Here is a 20,596-nt window from a genome sequence, read left to right as displayed (position 1 = left end):
TGACGTTGGAGTTTGGTTTTTTCATTTTGTTTTGAGCTTCAGTATCAAACAAAATTTAGGCTCACATTAGTCATTTCCATTCCTGAAATAGAGAAGTGTGGTTTTGTTATTTTATTAAAAACGTAAAGGATTGACAAAAAAAGTGTTACAGAAGAATGGGAAACAGAATTGGCTGACAGTATCTCTAAGTGGCAGCAGGAGTAAAGCTGAGTGGTTTTGATATATTGATTCTAAAAGAACATAATATTATTTTTTGCAGTAATAGATTATATGGTTCATTGGATGCTATTTCCCTATTTTTATGTTGCTAGTGGATTACAGGTGGTTCTGGAGAAGCAAACAATCCTACGTGGGACAAAAATGAGACTTTTTCTTTACACACAGTATAAATATTTCACAAGTTTTAAAGTAGCTCTGATATTTAAAACTCCTCTTTTCTTGGCTGCTGAGAAAGGACTAGTTTTATTCATTATATGCACCAGGCTTTAGAAAGTTTGGAAGAAAGATGGCATATATTCTTTTGAAAATTGAGTGGTTTGTATAGGCAGAAGTTGCAAGCACAACTCTTTTCCAAATTGCATAATAAACCTTTCTGGTAACTTTGTAGAACTCAGAGTGGATCTGTTTTAGTGCTTTTTTGTTAATCTGCTTGGTAAAGTACTTGCCAGAGGAAGTCCAGTTTTTAACAAGACTTGAGATCAATTGGGAAGTTAATTTTGGATTCAATTTACTATTCTGTGTTCAGTATTATCTTTTAAGGAACTGGAACTCTTGAAAATGCACATCTAGCGAGACCACACTGTTAATTATGTAAAGTGGAAGTGTGTTGTAAAGGAAGTATGTTGGTTGCCAGTGGTGAAAAGCAGTTAGTGGAAGAAAACATGCGGGATCTGTAGACCAGAGATTTAAATCCTCTTTAAAGGTAGATGAAGTATCTGTCTGAAGAAAGTACTCAGTTTCTAGTGAGCTGTTTTAAGCTCCAAGAGGCTGAAGTTAGAAAGCAGTTAGTCTTACTAGTCAGAATATCTCAACTGTTAATATTTCTATTTTATAAGTTGTGGGCTTTTGGCGGGGGTAGGGGTGTATTATGGTTATGTGACTTCATTTAACACATGGTTTGTTCTGCTCAGGGTCCAGCTTATGTGACTAAATCAGCTGTTGTTCAGAGTGCAAAAACTGAAATTGATACCGGTGCTGAAAAAGAGCTGCTGGTGTGATTAAAAAAAATAATTAGTTTTCGCAGTATCTCATGCAAAAATGAATGACTTATCACTTTAAAAGACCCTTTATCTAACTGTGTATTAAAAAAAATTACAATATTAATATTACTTTAACCCATTATGCACTAGAAGCTCAAATGTCACATCTAGTTTTAGCTATATATTGAAAGAAATTATCTGGCACAAATGGATGCTATTTACAGATGATCTTATTAAACTTGTATATAATAATTTTTTAGTGTGTGTATTTCTTTGTGATGCACATCTGTCTCTATTGCACAAAAGCTTCTTTGCTAACTTCAAATGTTTATCTAGAAGCAACAGAAGAAGTTTCACTGGACAGTCCAGAGAGGGATCCAATACTTTCGCCAGAACCTACTCCTGCAATGGCTCCTGTAACACCTACTACATTAGTAGCTCCCAGAATGGAATCGAAAATTGTAACAGCCCCAGTGATTTTTGATAGATGCCGAGAAGAGGTATGCAGTAAACTTCTAAATAATGGGAATGTCTTGTTTGTTTTTTGATGTCTTTTCTTCTTTTAAAATTACAGTTCCTAAATGTTGACTTATGGGATCATCCTTTGCTAAGGAGAAGGGTGTAAAAGAAGGCCTATTTTGTTTACTTTGCATATGAAGTTTAGTCTGAATTTGGCTCATGGAAATACCATGACAACTCATTACTTAGGTGATTATATTGGAGATCTCTAGTGTGAGGATTAAGATGCTCCATTCATTCACATAGATACTGTAGAAGTCTATGTAGGAGGAAGCCATGAGCTTGATACAGGAGAAATGTTATTGATGTATAATAACTCTTACTAGCATGGCACAGGTTTCAGCTTGATTTCTGAAGCTGTTGTTAATGGGTAGTAGAAGAAGCAGTTGCTAGCGTTATCCTGCATGCTAACAACAGCTGAGGCTAATAGCAAGTTTAATGTTGCTATTTACATTTGTTGTTTCATTCGAAATCCGGGCATTGCCAAATGCCATTCATTCTGGAGCGTTCTTCTACTAGACAGTGCCTCTGCTAAATGAGTTTGCAAACAAGACTTGCCTGTGACTCGAAGATGGCTGCTTCCCCAGATACCACAAGATGGCATTGGATTCTGATTTCTCCTGTCTTCGGCCCTGGTGCACTGTCTCTTCTGCCATGATGTATCTTAAGATCTCTATTTTTATCAAACTTAGGTATATTACATGAAAGGTTACAAAATTCTGCAAAACTAGAGCTCAGGCAAGTATCAGAAAATTCTGTTACTTTTCCCTTCCCAAGCTCTTCTGCTACAGGTATAATTAATAAAAAGATTAGAAGCATATAGAAACATCACAAATGAGAGTGGTTCTTGAACCATAGAATCTGCTAGCATTGGAGGAGATGCAATGAACATAACCCTAAGATAAATATTTACTAAAAATTTTGAGGCAAACAAGTCCTGAGAAAAGGCTGCCACACTAAAAGCTTTTGCAGGAAAGCTTAAAACGAAAAACATAGAATCACTTAGGTTGGAAAAGACCTTTAAGATCATTGAGTCCAACCTTACACCTAACAAGTCAAGTGCCAAGTCACCACATGAAGTTTGTTGCAGTGACAGTCAATGTTAGGAGTTACATTCACTTAACATTGGATGGTGGGAGTTTTAATTATACAAACATACTGCCTTTTCTTCCTCCTACCCTTATCCTTGTAACCATACATAATATCAATGCACATTACCTTGTTAATTATGACATATCTTTTTCCTAGATTGAAGAGGAAGCAAATGGAGATTTGTTCGATATAGAAATCAATGTATCAGACCCAGAGAAAGTTGGTAAGTTCCTTGAGCCTAGTAAGACAGTAGACCGTCTTACCCCTTGAAGACTACTCTGAGATTTTTAGCATGATCTCTTACTCAGTTATCTTTTGGCAGTTTTTAATATCTAAATGGAAAGCTATTTAATTTATATTTTGGAACAAGAAGTGTGTGGAAGGATTAAAATAATTTGCCCACGGATAAGTATCTTAATTTTCTTACAGGAGATGGCATGAATGCTTATATGGCATACAGAGTAACAACAAAGGTAACTAGTGCAACAAATATTTGGGTTTATAACTTTGTATCATAGCTGAGTAGATGGATCAGTTATTCACAGTGAATTTTTTTTTTTAAGACGTCACTTTCCATGTTCCACAAAAATGAATTCTCTGTTAAAAGAAGATTCAGTGATTTTCTTGGCTTGCACAGCAAATTAGCAACAAAATACATGCACGTTGGTTACATTGTGCCTCCAGCTCCAGAAAAAAGTATTGTAGGTAAGTGTAGTTCCTGTAAGGTTGAATTTAAGCATGTCATTTAAGTACTGTAATACAAATTAAGTGTTATAATACCTGTTGGCCTTGTAAAATAAATACTTTTCTGTACAAATATTATTTACTGCTTATCAGGTGGTCCAAACTATTAAATATTCTTCCTGTTATGTATTTTAAAAAAGTTCAGGTTAAATTGGTAAGTTATGTGCTGGCCACTTCCTAACTCAGGCCAGCGTTGATAATAAGGAGGACATTTGTCTTAATACATGGCCTTCTGTTTCTTATCTATTATTCTTTCTTCACTGTTGGCCTTCAGGAGTTGATTAAACTTTCATTTAACGTCTTTGTTTTGATAGACTATTTTTAACTTGTGCTGTTACCAGTTACCTGCAATATACAGAGCTTCATGTGTACTCCACCCCTCTAATAATTCAGTCTCTTTTTTTGGTCATGATGAACACTAAAACCTCTAGTTAATTCTTTGAAGTTCTAATTCAGAAACACTTTTGAGTGATGCTAGTCTTTGTGAGTGCCTTGAAGGATCAGATCATTTCTCCGTGAAGGAAGAAGCATGCCTGATGTATTGAAGCAACTTCAGTTTTATGAGCTCTAAATAGTAGGGGTTCTTTCAAAATAACATTTAAAACAGTAAAACCTGTTGAGGTCTTTTGGCTTACCCATATAAATAAGCGATTGGACTCTACAATGCTGTTTGCTATGTACATATTGGCAGGACTTTTTTTCAGTAGTTTAGTCTGTAAAGCTAATCAGGGCAGCAGCTTTTCCTACAAGTAAGAATAGGCAGACTGAGTAGATGTAGGTAGCAGGAAGCTTGGGAAAAATCATGCTTTTAATTCTGTGGAGAAGCACTGCATTTTTCAGTCTGTAAGACTGAAAATCTGATCTGAATTTTTGGTAGTTCTTGAAAGTAATGAATGATTCTGTAATAACCAATTTTTCATGTTATAAAAATGAATTTAATTACAAACACTAATATGATTTATAAAGGTGGAATGAGGCTTCTAGTCACGTCCTTTGGAGAATATAACATTTAAGGCATTTATGACACTGTGCAATTACATGGAAATGCAGTACTTGTATCACAGTCAAATTGATCTGTAAGACAAACCTTGGACTGGATTTGAGGTACCAGTTGAACAAAACCAGCATAAATACTGATATATTTGGAAGTGCGTAAATTAGTGGGGCTTATTGCAGTGTAAGCAAGCACTGGCTGCCACTTCAGATCCGTGTATAGAGACTTTATTAAGCTACAGATAAGTTGGGAAAACTCACAAACTCTGTAGGACATTTTCCAAAGAGCATGAAACTCCTGCTTTAAACTTGAACTTGAGTGCATAGGTGGTATTTAGCTCTATCCAAAAACATGTAGTCCATACATTTCTAATTCTGGAGAAAAGAAGGGATTCTAGGCTGATTTAAAATGAGGCATCTTTAAGCAGAGAGCTGGCAGAACAGCCGAAAGAAAGATGACAGTGTTTTTCCATTACATGTGTTTATTTTAAAAATCTTAATACAAAATATCATACATTAAGTGTTATGCAGTATGTATTGTACAAAAGTTCTTAGTCTGTTGATTCTGTTATGCTGTTGATAATGCCTGGAGTTTTAAGCTTCAACTTTATTTTGGTGATAGGTGGGAGGGGTAGCACTTCAGAATTCAGCCACAAATTCAAGTGGTCAGTTAATGGCTGTGGAGCAGCAGGATAAAACTGAGCCAGTGGTGAGCTAGAGTTGGACATTCATCCAAACTGCCTCACTACTTACCTATGTATGTTGGAAAATCACGTTTTCTGTTTTCAAGAAAACAATCTATTAAATCATGGATACTTTCCTGTGAAGGATTAGCATGCTTGGGCTACAGAAACTGCTTTCTGCAGTGAAATATTAATGAATAGTAATACTCTAATGCAAAAAAGATGAGGCATGTGGATCATCTCACCTTTGTTTGAATACTTTAATCCTTGTACTTAAAGACAAATTTGATTTTACAGACAAATTTGTGGATTTACGGTTACGCTACGCTGTGTAGTTTACCTTTGAAAAAATGCCAATCGGATTTATTTTCATCATATTACAGAGAAGGGAAAAACTAAGGCTTCACTGAGAGTTTAAGGGTTCCTCCTTGTTCCTGTAAGGATGCTGTTTGTCCCCTCCGTGGGTTACTGTGTGAAACTTCTAAAGCCAGAAGGGAGATCGGGTGAGGAACAACTTTGGGAACTGTTGACCTGGCAGGTCACAGAGGACATACTCAGAATCTCAGACTTAGAACTTTTAGCTGGAGAAGCACAGAACTAACAGAGCAGGAATGCACTACAGGTAGAAATAAGATGTTTGGACTGTATCATAACATACCTCTCCTATGTTTTAGGAAATAAGAATAATTATGAATGTTTGGTGTTTAATGGTGTTTTTGATAGTATTCAGGTTCCTAAACTCTCTGAGTTTGGGTCTTCAGCATGAAAAATACTGACCCCTGTTCTAGACGTCTTCTGTTGCTGAGGTTGAATGTATTTCCTGTACCATGATACATCAATAACTGGCTCCGCTGTCAGTTTTTTGGCCACTCTTCACTTGGGCAGAGGAAGCCATGTAAAGCTGCATACATTTTATTCTGCTAATTTTATTCTCCATTCAGTTTGTAGATGTTCATATGCTTCAGAGTTTTCCGAACTGGTTAGTTTTTTTAGTTGACTAGAAAACTCTTAGTTTTGGAACCTAAAAAAATAATAGAATGAAAACATTGGTAATAAGCTTACCAATTAATAGGCTTGTAACCTGACATTGATTCTCCTATTCTGCTTTATTTGGGTAACTGTTTTCTTCTTCTGAACATGAGTGACTGGTAAGACTCTGGTCTTCATTTAGATTGTCTTCATAAATGCAAATTAAACTAGTTTTGTATAACTTTTAGTCATAATGAATATATTTCAGGAAATAGCATATTTCACAGAGCTGCTTCCACAAAATAATGCAGCGTTAATGTTTTTTCTGTTCCTGTGTAGTGTTTTTATTGTAATTTGACTTAAATACATAAACTTAGGTGAGCTTTATCTTATCTACTAATCACATTGGTTATGTTAATGATTTATTTATGATAAAATAAAATCAATATGATGACGTTTTCTTCAAAGGCATGACCAAGGTTAAAGTAGGCAAGGAAGATTCTTCATCTACTGAATTTGTAGAGAAAAGAAGAGCAGCCCTAGAAAGGTAACATATGTATCTAACTAAAACTCATTTAGCCTCAGAATGACTTGTAATATACTATGTGGGCTCTCTAATTGTGGTCTGGGCCATATGTACTTAGGATTATGAAGGCTGTATGCAGCTGCCAAAGTTTTGTGTTGAAATGGAGTAATTCCTATTAATAATGGAAATGTAGCCTTATTCATAGAGAGTATTATAGCTAATTCTCTTCAAACTGGTTGGTGCTTAAAATGGAGATCACAGAGATCCAGTAAGTAAAACTTTCTTTACCAGCTTACTTAGGCACTTTGGGTTTAAGGAATTAAGGCATTTCAGCAGTATATCTGTTCCATTGAAAATCAGCTGTTGAGCACGGAGATGGGTGAAAGGGACCTTCAGTCACCTGAAAGTAAAATGGCCCTCTGACAGTGATGTGACTGGCTGAATTTTGGCATAAGAGATATTGGATCTCTGTCACCCCGCACTGGTATACAACTTATACTGTTCAAGTATCTCTGCCAAGCAAGGGTACTGTCACTGATACACTGCATCATTTTACCTTGTTGACATGGCTAGTAAAGCCTTTAAAAAGTAACTTGCAGAAGTCAAAGGTTTTAGATTTTGTGTTGAAAGATATATATAACAGATAACATATGAAGCTCTTGAACTTCTGGAGTTCCAGAGCCAATCTTAAAAAAAAATTTCTTCAGAATCCCATTGTGAATATCTTTCCAATTCATAAGTAGAAGAAATCTGAAATTATGCTGAACCTAAAAGTACTGATAGATTGTTCTTAGTTATGTGTTACTGAAAATTGGCATATTGCTTAACATTTGCCACTTATAATTGCACCCAGAAGTTACTGAAGTCATTCTGTTGCTCAGAGCGGAACTGTGAAACATGTTCTGGTTATAAAACAAGTCTATTGCTAAAGGAGTGGTACTATGAGATATTGCTTGAATAACAGCTGGGATTAGAGTAATTTGGCTTAGTTAACTGAAAAGATACTTCCACACAACTTCAGGTCTCTATCTGTAATAGAGATGACTAGTTTCCCTCTTGGTTGCTTACTTGAACAACAGAAGTAGGACTGGAAATTGTTTCATTCACAGGCTTGTGTGCATGCTGCTTTTTCATTTATTTGTTAAAGATTTTACACTAATGTACAGCTTCTGCTGGATGTATGATCCTCCCATACTGGGGAATGGACTCCTTGGGACTTTTGACAATGTTGGGAAGGCTTCACAGTATATTTCATTTGGGTTTTTTTCAGAAAGACTATGAATATCTTAATTGGCAAGGAGCAACTCTTTCATCATGCCAACTTTAACTGTTTTTTCCTTCCAGAATTAAAAAGTTACCTACCGAGGTGTTCAAATGATATCTAGAGGCAGTGGTTCTGTCGTTCTTGTGTAAACCTGAGGAAAACATATTAATGTTCCCCATAAAGTCAGACCAAAGAGATCTGCTTCAATTTGCTCTTTTCCCCATAGTTCTCAGTTCAAAAAGTGGGCAGGAAAGCAATGTACCTTGTTAGCTGAGTTCACTAAAATTTATGCTCTAGAATAATGAACTTACATACTAGAGGTCTGCCTACCAGATGTCCTCAAGCACATTGCCAGTGGTCTCCAGTGAAAACGTTAGAACTCTTCCTTGGAGTAAAGGCTATTTTCTAGCAGCAGATTTCTAAAGAAAAATCTCTTTGGTTGCTTGCCACGTTACCTTCTACCTGCTACTGAGTATAGAACAACCAAGGAAGAGTTGAGCAATCTAATGTATAAAATCGTTTCACCGCAACCCTTATCTTCTTTAGGAAGAAAAATAAGGATATGGTGGCCATACCTAATGGAGGATGGAAAAAAATGCATCACGTTTACAATATCAATATACTCAGACTTTCAAATAAAAGTCCCTTTCCTTTCCAGTCCACATCACTTTCTAGGACAGTTTCTAAGCAATTTGTGAATGTAACAGGGCTGTTCTGGTACTTCACATCTGAGGCTTGAGGAAAACTAAAGCTTTGCAAAAAGTGTAGTGTGCTGTTGATAGTATTATGTCACTGCATCTTAACTGGCAAAAACACATACTTTCTTATATTCCTGTGCTCTTTTGAGGTACTAGATTTCTGTAAAGCACTCATATAAATGTCAGACGCTTTCTGTTAATACTTAATGTTAAAATCAGTTATGACAAACCTGCAGCAGTTTTTAGTGGAATAATACTATTGAAATTTCTCTCTTCAACCCATATTTGTTCGATCAACAGTTTTCGGATCTAAGGAGAAACACAAAAAATTTCAGAAGGGAAGGAGTTGCAGTATGTGGGTGGATTTGGTGTTTTAGTTTTTTGATGGTTTTTTTGTTGGGTTTGGGGTTTGTTTTTTGTTTTTTTTTTTGTGGATGAGTCCTTTCAAACTAGTATGGGTTGAAGGCTTTAGTCTAGCCAGCAAATAAATAGTTCATACCTAGAACTTAATCAGCTCACTTCTCCAAGATTTCCTTTAATTCTAAAATAAGTCAGCCAGAATTATCTGTGCAAGTGTTCAAGCCCCAATAGATAATGAGGGAGGTTGTGTGCTGCATTGTACCTGTTCTTCAGGTGAAGGACGGTTTCCAACACTGTCAGGCACATTAAATCTGTTTTGTTATCTAATATTTTAATTTTTAAATTCATAGGTATCTACAACGAACAGTAAAACACCCAACCCTGTTACAGGATCCAGATTTAAGACAGTTCTTGGAAAGTTCTGAGGTATTTACATTCTTTTAAGTTCTCCTGTTTGTATCTAGATACAGTAATCTACAAAGCAATACATCCTCTTTGTATTGAGACCTGGTCCCCTAAATTCGTATGAAATCAAATTGGATTGTACCCTTCATGGGGCAGAATGGCAGAGGCAGTAATTTACGTAATGGTGTGCCTCTGCCTCTGAGAAAAGTTAAGAGCTGTAGAGATCAAAACCTCTTCGCTGTTCACTGACTTCTCAAGTGAGAAGCAAGACAACTCAAGTGAGTTGGTTGTCCTGTTCTGAGTGAAGCTTGTCATACATGCTGAAAATCCATAGTTGATGTTACTGACTGTTAAGAAAGATCAAGAATTAAACTCACTTGAAAGCACCTCCCTTGCCTCTAGGAATCCAGCTTGAGGAATATTGGTAGGATAATGTGAAAACACTAGCAATGCTGCTGTCCAGGCTAGTTGTTTTCTGAACAGAAGACTTCAGTCACCCATGCTATCAGTCTGGCACCTTTCACTATAGTGTATATATATTGGTAAAGATACATAATATCTCCTTATTAATGTGCATAGTGGATTCACTGTAATACTGAACTCTCTTTTGGCCAATGTCAATATCTTAGTTATACTAATAAGTCACAGAGACCTCACTACTGACAAAAGCATCATTGATAGATAACTTAGAGTGGATTTGTCAGTGCTGCTGACAGACAAAACATCACATGAAGGGTAAATGGTATGACATAGGGGCCACTTTGTATGGCATATTCAGACTAGCCTGAATAATAATGTAAATCAAATTTAAAGTTTGTTAACTTCTCCCTGAGGAATTCTGTTTACCTAAATACACAGTTCTCTTGATACGCCCGAGGTAGGTTTTGAAATCTGGCCTGCATTGAAAAGCAAAGAGACATGCACCTTTTATAGTCAGCACACAGTGCAAATCTTGCATGACAATTAAGTGTTTTACAGAATTTCTTTCGTCTAATTTGTTGTAAATCTAAGCTTTTCTGTTTCTGTAGTGGCAGTTTGTTCTGTGTTGTGTATAGGTGGCTAGTTAGGACCTTTAGCGAGTTCATAACAACTCTGGACAAGTGGGTTGTTTGTTTCATTTAAATGTAAAGATGTAGAAGAAAAGTAAATAGTCTATATTTTTAAGTTTTCCTCTTGAGAATGTAAAAGTAGTAAATCTGAGAAATTAGATTCCACTATATTGAAACACATAGGAGTAAAGAAAACACTATATCCTTTTCTTTCCCCCTTGTGCCCAGTTAAACCTCCATCCTTTTAACCAGTCTGTTTGCCCTTATTTGTCATTCAATTCCAGCTGCCGAGAGCAGTTAACACACAGGCTCTGAGTGGAGCAGGAATATTGAGGATGGTGAACAAGGCTGCCGACGCTGTCAACAAAATGACAATCAAGATGAATGAATCGGATGCAGTAAGAGCTGATTTTTCGGCTTGAATAATGAGACGAATTAATGAGCCTCAACAATTGCATTTTAAAGCTGTAGAAGCAGAAAATGGGTTATTAATTTGCTTATTGGCTTGAATTCTTACTTGTATCAGTTGACCACCCTGGCAGTACATGAATAATTTGCTTCTTTAAAACTAGAAATATTGCTGGTAATCTAATTTGTAATGCTTGACTTTTTCATCTTTTGTCAGTGGTTTGAAGAAAAACAGCAGCAATTTGAGAATCTGGATCAGCAACTTAGGAAACTTCATGCCAGTGTCGAAGCATTAGTCTGCCACAGAAAAGGTAACTTTACTTTTATGTGTCTGCATGAACTGAAGTGCTTAGAACTTTCGGAAATAGTGATGAAGCAAGAGCTTAGTACGTCAGAGCTCTTAATAAGTAATGGTGTTATACAATACATTTTAATGCAAAAATCTTCAGTTAGAAGATTTTAAACTACTCTAGCAGTTTTGCATATCTGTTTTTAATCTTAGTTTAAACCAGAATATCAGTCATTCTTAAAGTTATTACATTGATTTAGCATAATTTTTTTTCTTGCAGAGATTCAATACCGTACCTGACAAGTCATTCTACTACAGTAGTCATGCATAAATATATCTCTAGGTCTCATGGCAAGAGTAATTTCCTTCTGAACAAAAAGTGACTGCATAAATTCATTTAAACATCTTTTGGTTCAGTATTGCTCTGTTAACTGAGTTTAAGCTCTTCAACAGGAATTTACTATTCTTAATTTGGTCCACATAATGATATATCATCAAGCTACTGTTAAGGTAAACTTTTCTGGAAAGATAAGTAGTCTCAGAATATCAGCTTTTGGTTTACGTATTTTAGAGAAAAGCAAAGCCTGTAAGTTTATATTTTAATCACCTGTGATTCTGTATTATTGAAGATTACCTTCCCTCAGATTATTTTTTTTAAAAAAAACAAAACACCAAAACTTTGATTCGTAGTTCAAGGAAGACCATTGATGCGCCTTCTGACACTACAGTATTATGTTAAAATATGGGTTCACCTTTCAGCACTACACTTTCAGAAGTACATAAAAATGTCATAAGTTGCTTTCTCACTTCTATCTCGATTCTATCAGGAATTACTCTCTGTAGTAAAAAAATATTTGGCCAGGTGTCCTCAAGACCAAAGAGTATTTTAAGCAGCAATGGAAAATTTAAGTGTTTCTTTACTGTTGATTTGACACCTGCTCATACATTTGAAGTGTGGTTTGGGGTTTTTTTGTGGGGGTTTTTGTTTTGGTTTGGTTTTGGTTTTTTTGAAGAGTTGTGTTGAAATTGTAAGGGTTTTAAATATCTGAAGACATTTTGCTTCTACAAATGTTTCTGGTGTTCTCATGATTCCGCAGAAGCAGCACAGATGCAAACAAACCTGCACTTTTAATCCTGAAGTAACTTGGATTAAACATTTGTTCAGAGGTTCTTCATAGGACTTTGTACAGGATTACTTACATGGGATTTGATGAGACAATTACCCTAGATTTGTTAATAAATAAGCTCAAAACTTTACCTTCGTAGATGTCAGACATGCTGGTATATGGGTCTTTTTTTTTTCCTTTTAAGGCATATCAGAATGTGGCAGTACATTACAGCATGCAAGGGTAAAAGTAGTCAATAAAACAGTACAACAGAAATAAATTCCACTCATGGGGCTGGTGGTTTAGTGAAATAGCTGGGGTTTTTCCCACTCTGAACTGTTTGGAACAACTGTGCTATAGACCTGGTGAAATTGTTTTGAATTTGCTCTGTAGGTTACTTGGCTTTTTTTTGTGGGCTTGCATTTTCTCTGAACTAGGCAGTTGGATAATATCAAAGTGGCAGTTTTTTCCATGTCTTTTGCTAGACCAAGTAGGCATGACATTAACAGGCTCAGCAAAACATTTGCTGATGGAGTGGCTTTTGTGCAGAAGTTTTTCTCCTAAAAGTTGTTTCATTGTGATCTTCCTTGTGTATTTTATCATAAGCTTTAGGAAATACAGCTTATGTTTTTCAGTTGGTGAAGTTCGGGTTGAAATAGGACTGAGGTTTCTGCTCCACTGATCTGTGTTGCATAATAATATAAAAAATTAACTACATTGTACTGAACGTTACTTCTGTATTTCAGAGCTTTCAGCCAACACAGCTGCCTTCGCTAAAAGTGCTGCGATGTTAGGTAACTCTGAGGACCACACTGCTTTATCCAGAGCTTTATCTCAGCTTGCAGAGGTTGAGGAGAAGATAGATCAATTGCACCAAGAACAAGCTTTTGCTGATTTCTATGTGTTCTCAGAACTGCTTGCTGATTACATTCGTCTCATTGCTGCAGTAAAAGTGAGTACTACTGGGAAAAATACTGATTTTTGTGTTTAAAGTTACATTCCTCAGCTCATAGATTTTTACAGAAAATGAATGTGTGCATTTGCACACATCATAACACAGGTAAGACTAAATTTTTGCCTGAAGTTCTAGCTAAGTAAAATGAATGCATCTGTGATCAAGTTATTCCAGTGATAAAAATGGTTGTGATAAAAAATGGGAATGGATTAATAAGAACCAGACAAAAAGTAAAGGGTGATCATTATCTGCTTTGAGCAGTACTAATTGTGCACAGTATTTGGGGACAGTAGACACTGCTGTGTCTAAGCATACTGCACTTGTTCCTTTCGGGTTACTTGTTTTTACAGTATCCTCATAAATTTTCAAGAACATCATTTGGCCATGTTTGGTAGATGGCCAATGGTTCTGTAAATAAGAAACAAATACAATTTGTGGACCTACATCTCATTAAAGAAAATATGCAATTTTGGTTTAAGTCATGCTACACAGCATAATTTGGTTTTGACATGGGAAGGCGTGCCTACAAATTTTATCCAGAAATATCTTTGAAGTTGCCAGGTTGTTGGGAGTATACCTCTTTTTTTTTTTTTTTTTGTAATATGTATACTTGAATTCTGTTACTTTAGGCCATTGTTAACAAAACTGGGTTGCTGTACAGGCATGTGATCCATATGCATGAAAAGTTCACTAGAATCTGAGTTTAGAGAAGTATTTGCATAATAGAGTACTTTGGAGTGGTGGTTTTGGTAGTGTTTTGATAGAATGAGGAACATAAAATGGTTTGGGGCACTAATGTGTCTGCTCTGAAAAGGCTTCTTGAATACCTTGTTACTTGTGGAAGGTATTGAGCTGTGCAAGCACGCTGTCAAGTGAAATGCAAGAAGACATGCGGTAGACACAGTGAGGTTTCCTTGAGTATACTTGTTCCAGTTTTATCCAGAACTACCTTTTCCTGCTAGGAGTTTAGATAGCTCGAACAATTCCAGTTGTTTAATAAATTTGTCTGTCCTTACAGGGTGTGTTTGATCATCGAATGAAATGCTGGCAGAAGTGGCAAGATGCTCAGGTCACTTTACAAAAAAAACGTGAAGCTGAAGCAAAGCTCCAACTTGCCAACAAACCTGATAAATTGCAGCAAGCTAAAGATGAGATAAAAGAGGTAATGTTATCAAACGTTATTTTGGAGGTCAGACTTTCTGCATTAACTCATTCATTCTGCATTAATGCACTACTTCTATACCATTTTTATTTACAAATCACTTAGTCATTTGCTGTTTTCCATATTTACTGAAACGATTAAAAGGAATTTATTTAAAATGTTAAATGCGCACAGTTGCTACTCATTGTAAGATCTGTAAGACGGTTAATACTGTCTCTACAGAGTCTGGGAGATGGGAGGAGGGTAACATGGACAAGTTAAATAATGCTTTTAACTGTTAACAAATTGCTTGGGTAGGCAGAGGAGAGTCTCTTGGCTTCTAAAGCTAAAATCCAGTTACGGTGACTAGTGGAGAACTATTCCCATGTTTTGCTTAATTATGCAGCATATCTACCCATATATATATATATATATATATGTATGTATATGTGGTGTAATTTCAGTAAAAATAAATCTAACATGTTGAAGTGTCATAATTTATACACTTTTTCTGTCATGCTTCACTAAGGAAATTGAAGAGGTAGGACAACTTAATTATTTAACATTAATGCATTCTAATTAAGCACCAGTATTCTCCCATTAAAAAATGGGGTAACATCATTGCAGATTTCAAGCTGACTTATGCAGTTACTTTGTTTGCCTTCCTCATTGGTCACTAACCACATGCTGCTTTGTTCTTTCTGCCCTTCAATATATTTTTCATAGTGTTGAAGTTAATGAGTAACTTGGCTTTCTTTTTCTTAAAAAAGGCCTTTGTTTACTGGAAAAACTTAGTGTCACTCTTGTGTGACCATATTCTTGCTGGTTGCCTTTCTTGATGTCACCTATCCATCCACAACACAAGTGAGCTGGAACTCCTTGTTGAAAATACTTCCTGACTATTTAGACATAATAGAAAATATGCAGTCATCCTTGCTGCGTCCCAATGTTAAAAGAATTGTGTTGTTCCTGAAGGATTTATTTTTTCTACTTTATTGGATGATTAGAGAAGGTTGTTAGTAAACCCACTATTTGAATGTGCTGATTGAAAGTTGTATTGCTGCTTTTCAAATATGTTCAGAGTTGCTGAATTCTGTAGTAGTAGTCCTCTGGCAGAGAAATTGCAAAGTGGAAGCCTACACAGCTTGAGCTTCATCCACAACTCAGTTGCTTTTTGCAGATAAAAGGCCAAAGAACAGTCCTATAAATACCTTACTGAATAAGGAGAAATTTCTCCTCATCAGGAACTGTGAGACGGCGGATGGTTATCCAGTGTTAATTTGTATAGGACCTGGCATTTGGGTGTGATGAAACTTAGACAGGATGTTGGATCCATCAGGCCTGTAGAGGCTTTTACTGAAGACTCAGGCACCTCTAGTTGCTGTGCAGGAAGGCACAGGCAGTCTTAATTTACCTTTTTTTTTGCCTGAGTTTTGTGTTGTTTCAGTTATTAGGTAAGTCTTCAGGCTGTTATTCCGAGAAGGACATCCTATTATGACTTATTGCATAGCTTCGTAATGTATATCTGAAAAGACAATACGGGAACTCTGAATAAACATAAACTAAAAAAGTAAATACCTAGATATTTGTTGGAACATAGATGATGTTCGTCTTGTATCACAATAGTAACTTGACACTGCACCACAAAATGCTTTTGTGAATAAATAGCACCACTGGATTGCTAACAGGAATATACTAACTGAAGTATGTTGCTTCCCTGCTGCTTTTTTCTGAGGAAGATAAGTCTTACTGGATAAGTGTTACTGACTGAAGTGTTCATGTTGAGATGAACAGATACAGTTGCATTTTAAATACCTGTTAGCCTCTATGCGTCTGAAGTATGAGGCAGATAACTGTATTCACAGTGTACCTACACAGCTAGCTTAAATATAACAATATAATAGGTGTGTGGAAGCACTTACAAGATAATGTTAATTATGATCTCTTGTTTTGTATCTGCATGTCTTTTCCTGTAAACTAAGGAGAAACATAACCTAGTGTCTTGTATTGTTATATGAATGGCACACTCCCAATATGGCATTGGGGCATGCCCCAGTCCAATCCCCCTCCACCTCAATACATGGGGAATATGCAACCCCACAAGCAACACCACTTCCTCAGAATTTTCCTTTTGTGCTCTTCCCACCTGCAATAACTTGTATACTCCTGCTTTCTATGAAAACTGTTCCCACTGAACAAGAAAGCATGTGCCTTGTCTTGCCTAAGCAACATGCGTTCTGACTGGAAAGCCAAACATGTCCTCAATAGCTTGTCATCTGCAACAGAAATATGATAATCACATACTTGAACATAGGCAGAGGTGAAGATTTAATAATCTGTTCTGGGATTAGGAAGGTATAGGAAACTCTTCCATGCTTGATTGGACAGGTAGTCACAGAAAGCTTGCAGGTGTAGATTCCTACTACAGCAGTGTTTGTAAACAGAGTAGTGGATAAAGCTTTAGAGATACTTTTTCTTTTTTAAAGAATCTTTAAAAAATGTTATTAAGTGTTCCTTAATAGTAATACTAAGATATTGTTACATCTCATTGATAGATAGCGTTACCTTAGGGATACTGTTGTTTTCACTGATCTGATGACATCCTATTATACAAATTGTTACTTTGAAATTGTTATTGTAAGACTTTCCCTTAAGTATGCCAAAAAAACATCCTGAGTGACTATCACTAATATACTAAAAAAAGTTCAGATACTGGCAGACTGAATGGACAACACAAAGTCTTATCTCTGCATGTCTTTCCTTTGCCAGTGGGAGACAAAAGTTCAGCAAGGGGAAAAAGATTTTGAACAGATCTCCAAAACCATTCGCAAGGAAGTGGGAAGATTTGAGGCACGTATAATTTTGTCCAAGTAAATGACAGTTTTACTTTAGATAATATTGATGTTCCAAGTTAAGTTGGTTAAGAGGTTAATATGCCGTAATTTATTTATTAACAGAAGGAGCGAGTGAAAGACTTTAAAACTGTTATTATCAAGTACTTAGAGTCGTTAGTGCAAACACAACAGCAGGTAAGATACATTTTAAGTTTTGTACAAGTTAATATTAAGTTCCATATTAGGTTAAAAAACCACAGGCTTTAAGTATAGCAGTTTCTAAAACATAAAGAACTACTTCTAGTCTGTTCTGTATTGGAGAATAGCATAGTGATTGCAGTTCCCCAGCTATTGCAGTGCTCCTTGCACAGCTCTAATTCAAGGAAACAAGGGAGAAGCTCCCTTAGGGGTATCAGCAAGTGGAGGGTCTTGACTTCTTCTGAAACTGAAGTAGTACTTTCACTTATAAATTCCAGTAAATTGTAATGAATATGTACTTAGACTTATTGAAGAGACTTGAATGCTTAAATGTTTATTGATCTTTTAAAAAGTATAAAATATTACTGAATATTGTGAAGCAGTAAAACAGTTTCCAGTGACTCAGAAGTAGACCTTGTTCCCAAAAGAATGTCTGGAGTTTTGCTTTATTCATTACGGAAATACAACCCTCCAGCTTTGTTTTAAATTTAAAAAAAAAAAAAAAAAGCGCGGTACCCTTAGAGGTAGGAATAGCAAACTGAGCTTGCAAACAAATGCTGTATAACTGTATAAAAGTATAGCATTGTGTTCAATGTGTGGTAACAACAGTGTTGCTATGAGCAGATTTGTGTATTTGTTACTTGCACTTTTTCTTGCATTATGTGATAATGTGAATGGATGATATGAAGCACCTATGTTCTTATTTTGTCTGATGGACACAAATTTACCACAAGAGGAGGAAGGTATGTTTGTTTTCTTTTCCAGCATTTAGTATTTAACAGTGAGTGTTCTTCCCTTCTCTTCAAGCTAATAAAATACTGGGAGGCGTTCCTACCTGAAGCCAAAGCCATCGCCTAAAAGAAGAATATTCCAAATGACAAGATACTCTGGATGTTTGTCCTGGATAAAACTGAATTCCACAGTGAAATCACTTTAAATCATCCAAATAAACCACTATATATTTTATGAATTAACATGTGGCTTTTTTTATATACCACAGCATTTTATTAACAAGCTGCATGTCCTGACCCTCTTTGAAGTGGACTGTGGCATGATGTTCTGCAATACATTGCTGAATTGAACACTATTGTGTCTTAATACTTGCACTAAAATGTGCGCTGCAAGGCCAGAAAGCTGATATTTTTGTTCTTTACAATACAATGTTCTGTAGTACATTTACCTGATCTTTATGAAACCAGTTTAATTGCATTAATGTTCACTTAAACATTCCTGTACAAAATCATGTTTTTGTGATTACAATAATAAAGGGATGTACCTTGTGAAACATTAAACACACTGGTTGTGTGTCTGTAGATATTTACTGGTGCTCTTAGAAGTAGCATTTAGAACAAACTGAGATATCAAAGGCAAAAGCAACGTTTAGTAATGAATGCTGGAGATCCACAAACAAGTATTTGTTGTAAACACTCTAAAATTTTAATTATTAATTTTTTCATTCCGGTATATTCTCCACCTGAAGTTATCACTGCCTTGGCAAACTGTAATGCATTAATACTCCTAGGCTGATGCTTGGGCAACAGAGGCATAAACTGAAATCTCTTCCAAGCATTTTACAAAGCTTCTGAGGGGTTAAGATCACCTGCATGGTCAAATACCGATGTCCTGCTGGACTGATAAATTTCATCAGTTGTCTTCAGTGGTCTCAGGATACAAAAGGAAGAAAATCTTGTAATAATTCTGGTAGTTGGGGAGGAGGAAAAGTAGGTCATTCAGCTGAGTGCAAGCTAGTTGTAAGGGCTAGCATTCTACTTGGATTTTCTTGAGCAGAAAATTCGCTTGCAGGGACTGGTTATCTTCTGTAAGAAATCAGCAGCTCAACATTTTTCTGAAATACACAGTATAACATAGGATGTGCTGCTTTGTCATTTTAATGGCATACTGAGCTTGTCAGTGGCACATATTAATATTAATGGCAGGTATTAATATTACATTTTAGACAGTCGTTAACCATGTAAAATATAAGAGAACCTGTTGCTTTCAGCTAATCATAAGACTGCAGGATAAGCCCATGAATTTGTATTGTTTGTGGTTAAGCATTAAGATACACCCAGTACTATTTCTGAACAGAATGGAAACCTGAATTCAGCTGGAAGTTCATACACTGATTTATGCAATGAAACTAGTGTAAACTTTCCAGGTTAGGGTCTCCTGTTGTTTCTGTACAGAGTTCGATTAAGTATTTCTAGGAATTTTCAAGGAAACTAGTACAGAAACTTCTTTTTGCAAAGCATTTATCGAGCGTTTATCGAGTATCTTTTTAAATGGTGAAATGCTAAAACCTTAAGCTTTTAATACCTTGCACATCAGTGTTTGTGAAGTCATTTAACTTTTAACTTTTTTGAAAAGTTCAATTATGTAATAGGCTTATGATGAAGAAACTGATATAGGCATAACATTCTACTAAGTGTTATGATACACTTGACTTTGCTTGCGCATTGCTATTGACAATTGACCAGCAGTTCAACATTAAATTTCAGATTTGTTCCAGTGAAAGTGGGTACTTCCGTAATTAAAGACTTGATTTGGACGTGCAGAGCTCAAAATGGCTGGACATACACTTTCACGATCTTTTGTCTTTGTGTTTTGTCCAACTTTCTTAGCTCTTAATCTTTTTTTTTCTCTCTCAGAATTAGAATTCAGTTGAATTATAGATCAGTTTTCTTCTCTGTGTGATGAATGAGAAATAGCTTTCACATTAGCCTCCTAGCAGGGATTAGTGTGACTACAACGGAAGACAAGAATGAGTTGTGTAGGTGTTTTGTATTTTTTTTCTTAAAACCAGAGGTCTGAAGTCTGAGAACAAAAGGATAATAGCATTTCTGGAGTTCAGGGTCATGGAGGGTTGCTAACACACAAAATTGTAGGGTTTTTTTGCATCACAAGGTTAATTTGAACAGGAGACCCAGATCAGCTGTCACATTTGGCTAGCATAAAACTGTTGTTTCAAGAATCTGTTAACTTATTTTGCATGTATTCCCTTACATTATGAAGATTGAAAGTTTGCTTGTTGTCTTTTTTAGTATGATTAACATCCATGTTAGCAGATGTTTCTCAAACCCAGTGAATGGAGGTGTTGCTGAACTATTTTCTCTGTGGAGCTCACTACAGAATCTTGTACTACATTTAAGTGTTGTTTCCCTGCA

General features: G+C 36.0%; 1 protein-coding gene across 1 annotated transcript in view; it reads left to right on the top strand.

Annotated features, from left to right (window-relative positions):
* Window positions 1–18,724, top strand: part of SNX2 (sorting nexin 2) — a 36,192-nt gene extending 17,468 nt beyond the window's left edge. Inside the window, exons 3-15 of the mRNA XM_064439365.1 lie at window positions 1,536–1,699; window positions 2,967–3,033; window positions 3,240–3,283; window positions 3,374–3,515; window positions 6,668–6,746; window positions 9,398–9,473; window positions 10,786–10,899; window positions 11,127–11,220; window positions 13,051–13,256; window positions 14,278–14,421; window positions 17,170–17,250; window positions 17,358–17,429; window positions 18,240–18,724. Of these exons, the coding sequence (XP_064295435.1) occupies window positions 1,536–1,699; window positions 2,967–3,033; window positions 3,240–3,283; window positions 3,374–3,515; window positions 6,668–6,746; window positions 9,398–9,473; window positions 10,786–10,899; window positions 11,127–11,220; window positions 13,051–13,256; window positions 14,278–14,421; window positions 17,170–17,250; window positions 17,358–17,429; window positions 18,240–18,290 (1,334 nt within the window). The 3' untranslated portion in view covers window positions 18,291–18,724. The remainder of the gene's footprint in view (window positions 1–1,535; window positions 1,700–2,966; window positions 3,034–3,239; window positions 3,284–3,373; window positions 3,516–6,667; window positions 6,747–9,397; window positions 9,474–10,785; window positions 10,900–11,126; window positions 11,221–13,050; window positions 13,257–14,277; window positions 14,422–17,169; window positions 17,251–17,357; window positions 17,430–18,239) is intronic.
* The last annotated feature ends 1,872 nt before the right edge of the window (window positions 18,725–20,596 follow it).

The sequence above is a fragment of the Phalacrocorax carbo genome, chromosome Z (genome assembly GCF_963921805.1).
Source record: "Phalacrocorax carbo chromosome Z, bPhaCar2.1, whole genome shotgun sequence".
NCBI classification, from domain to species: domain Eukaryota; kingdom Metazoa; phylum Chordata; class Aves; order Suliformes; family Phalacrocoracidae; genus Phalacrocorax; species Phalacrocorax carbo.
Note: the sequence above shows the minus strand (reverse complement) of the source record. Positions and strands in the feature narration are given on the sequence as shown.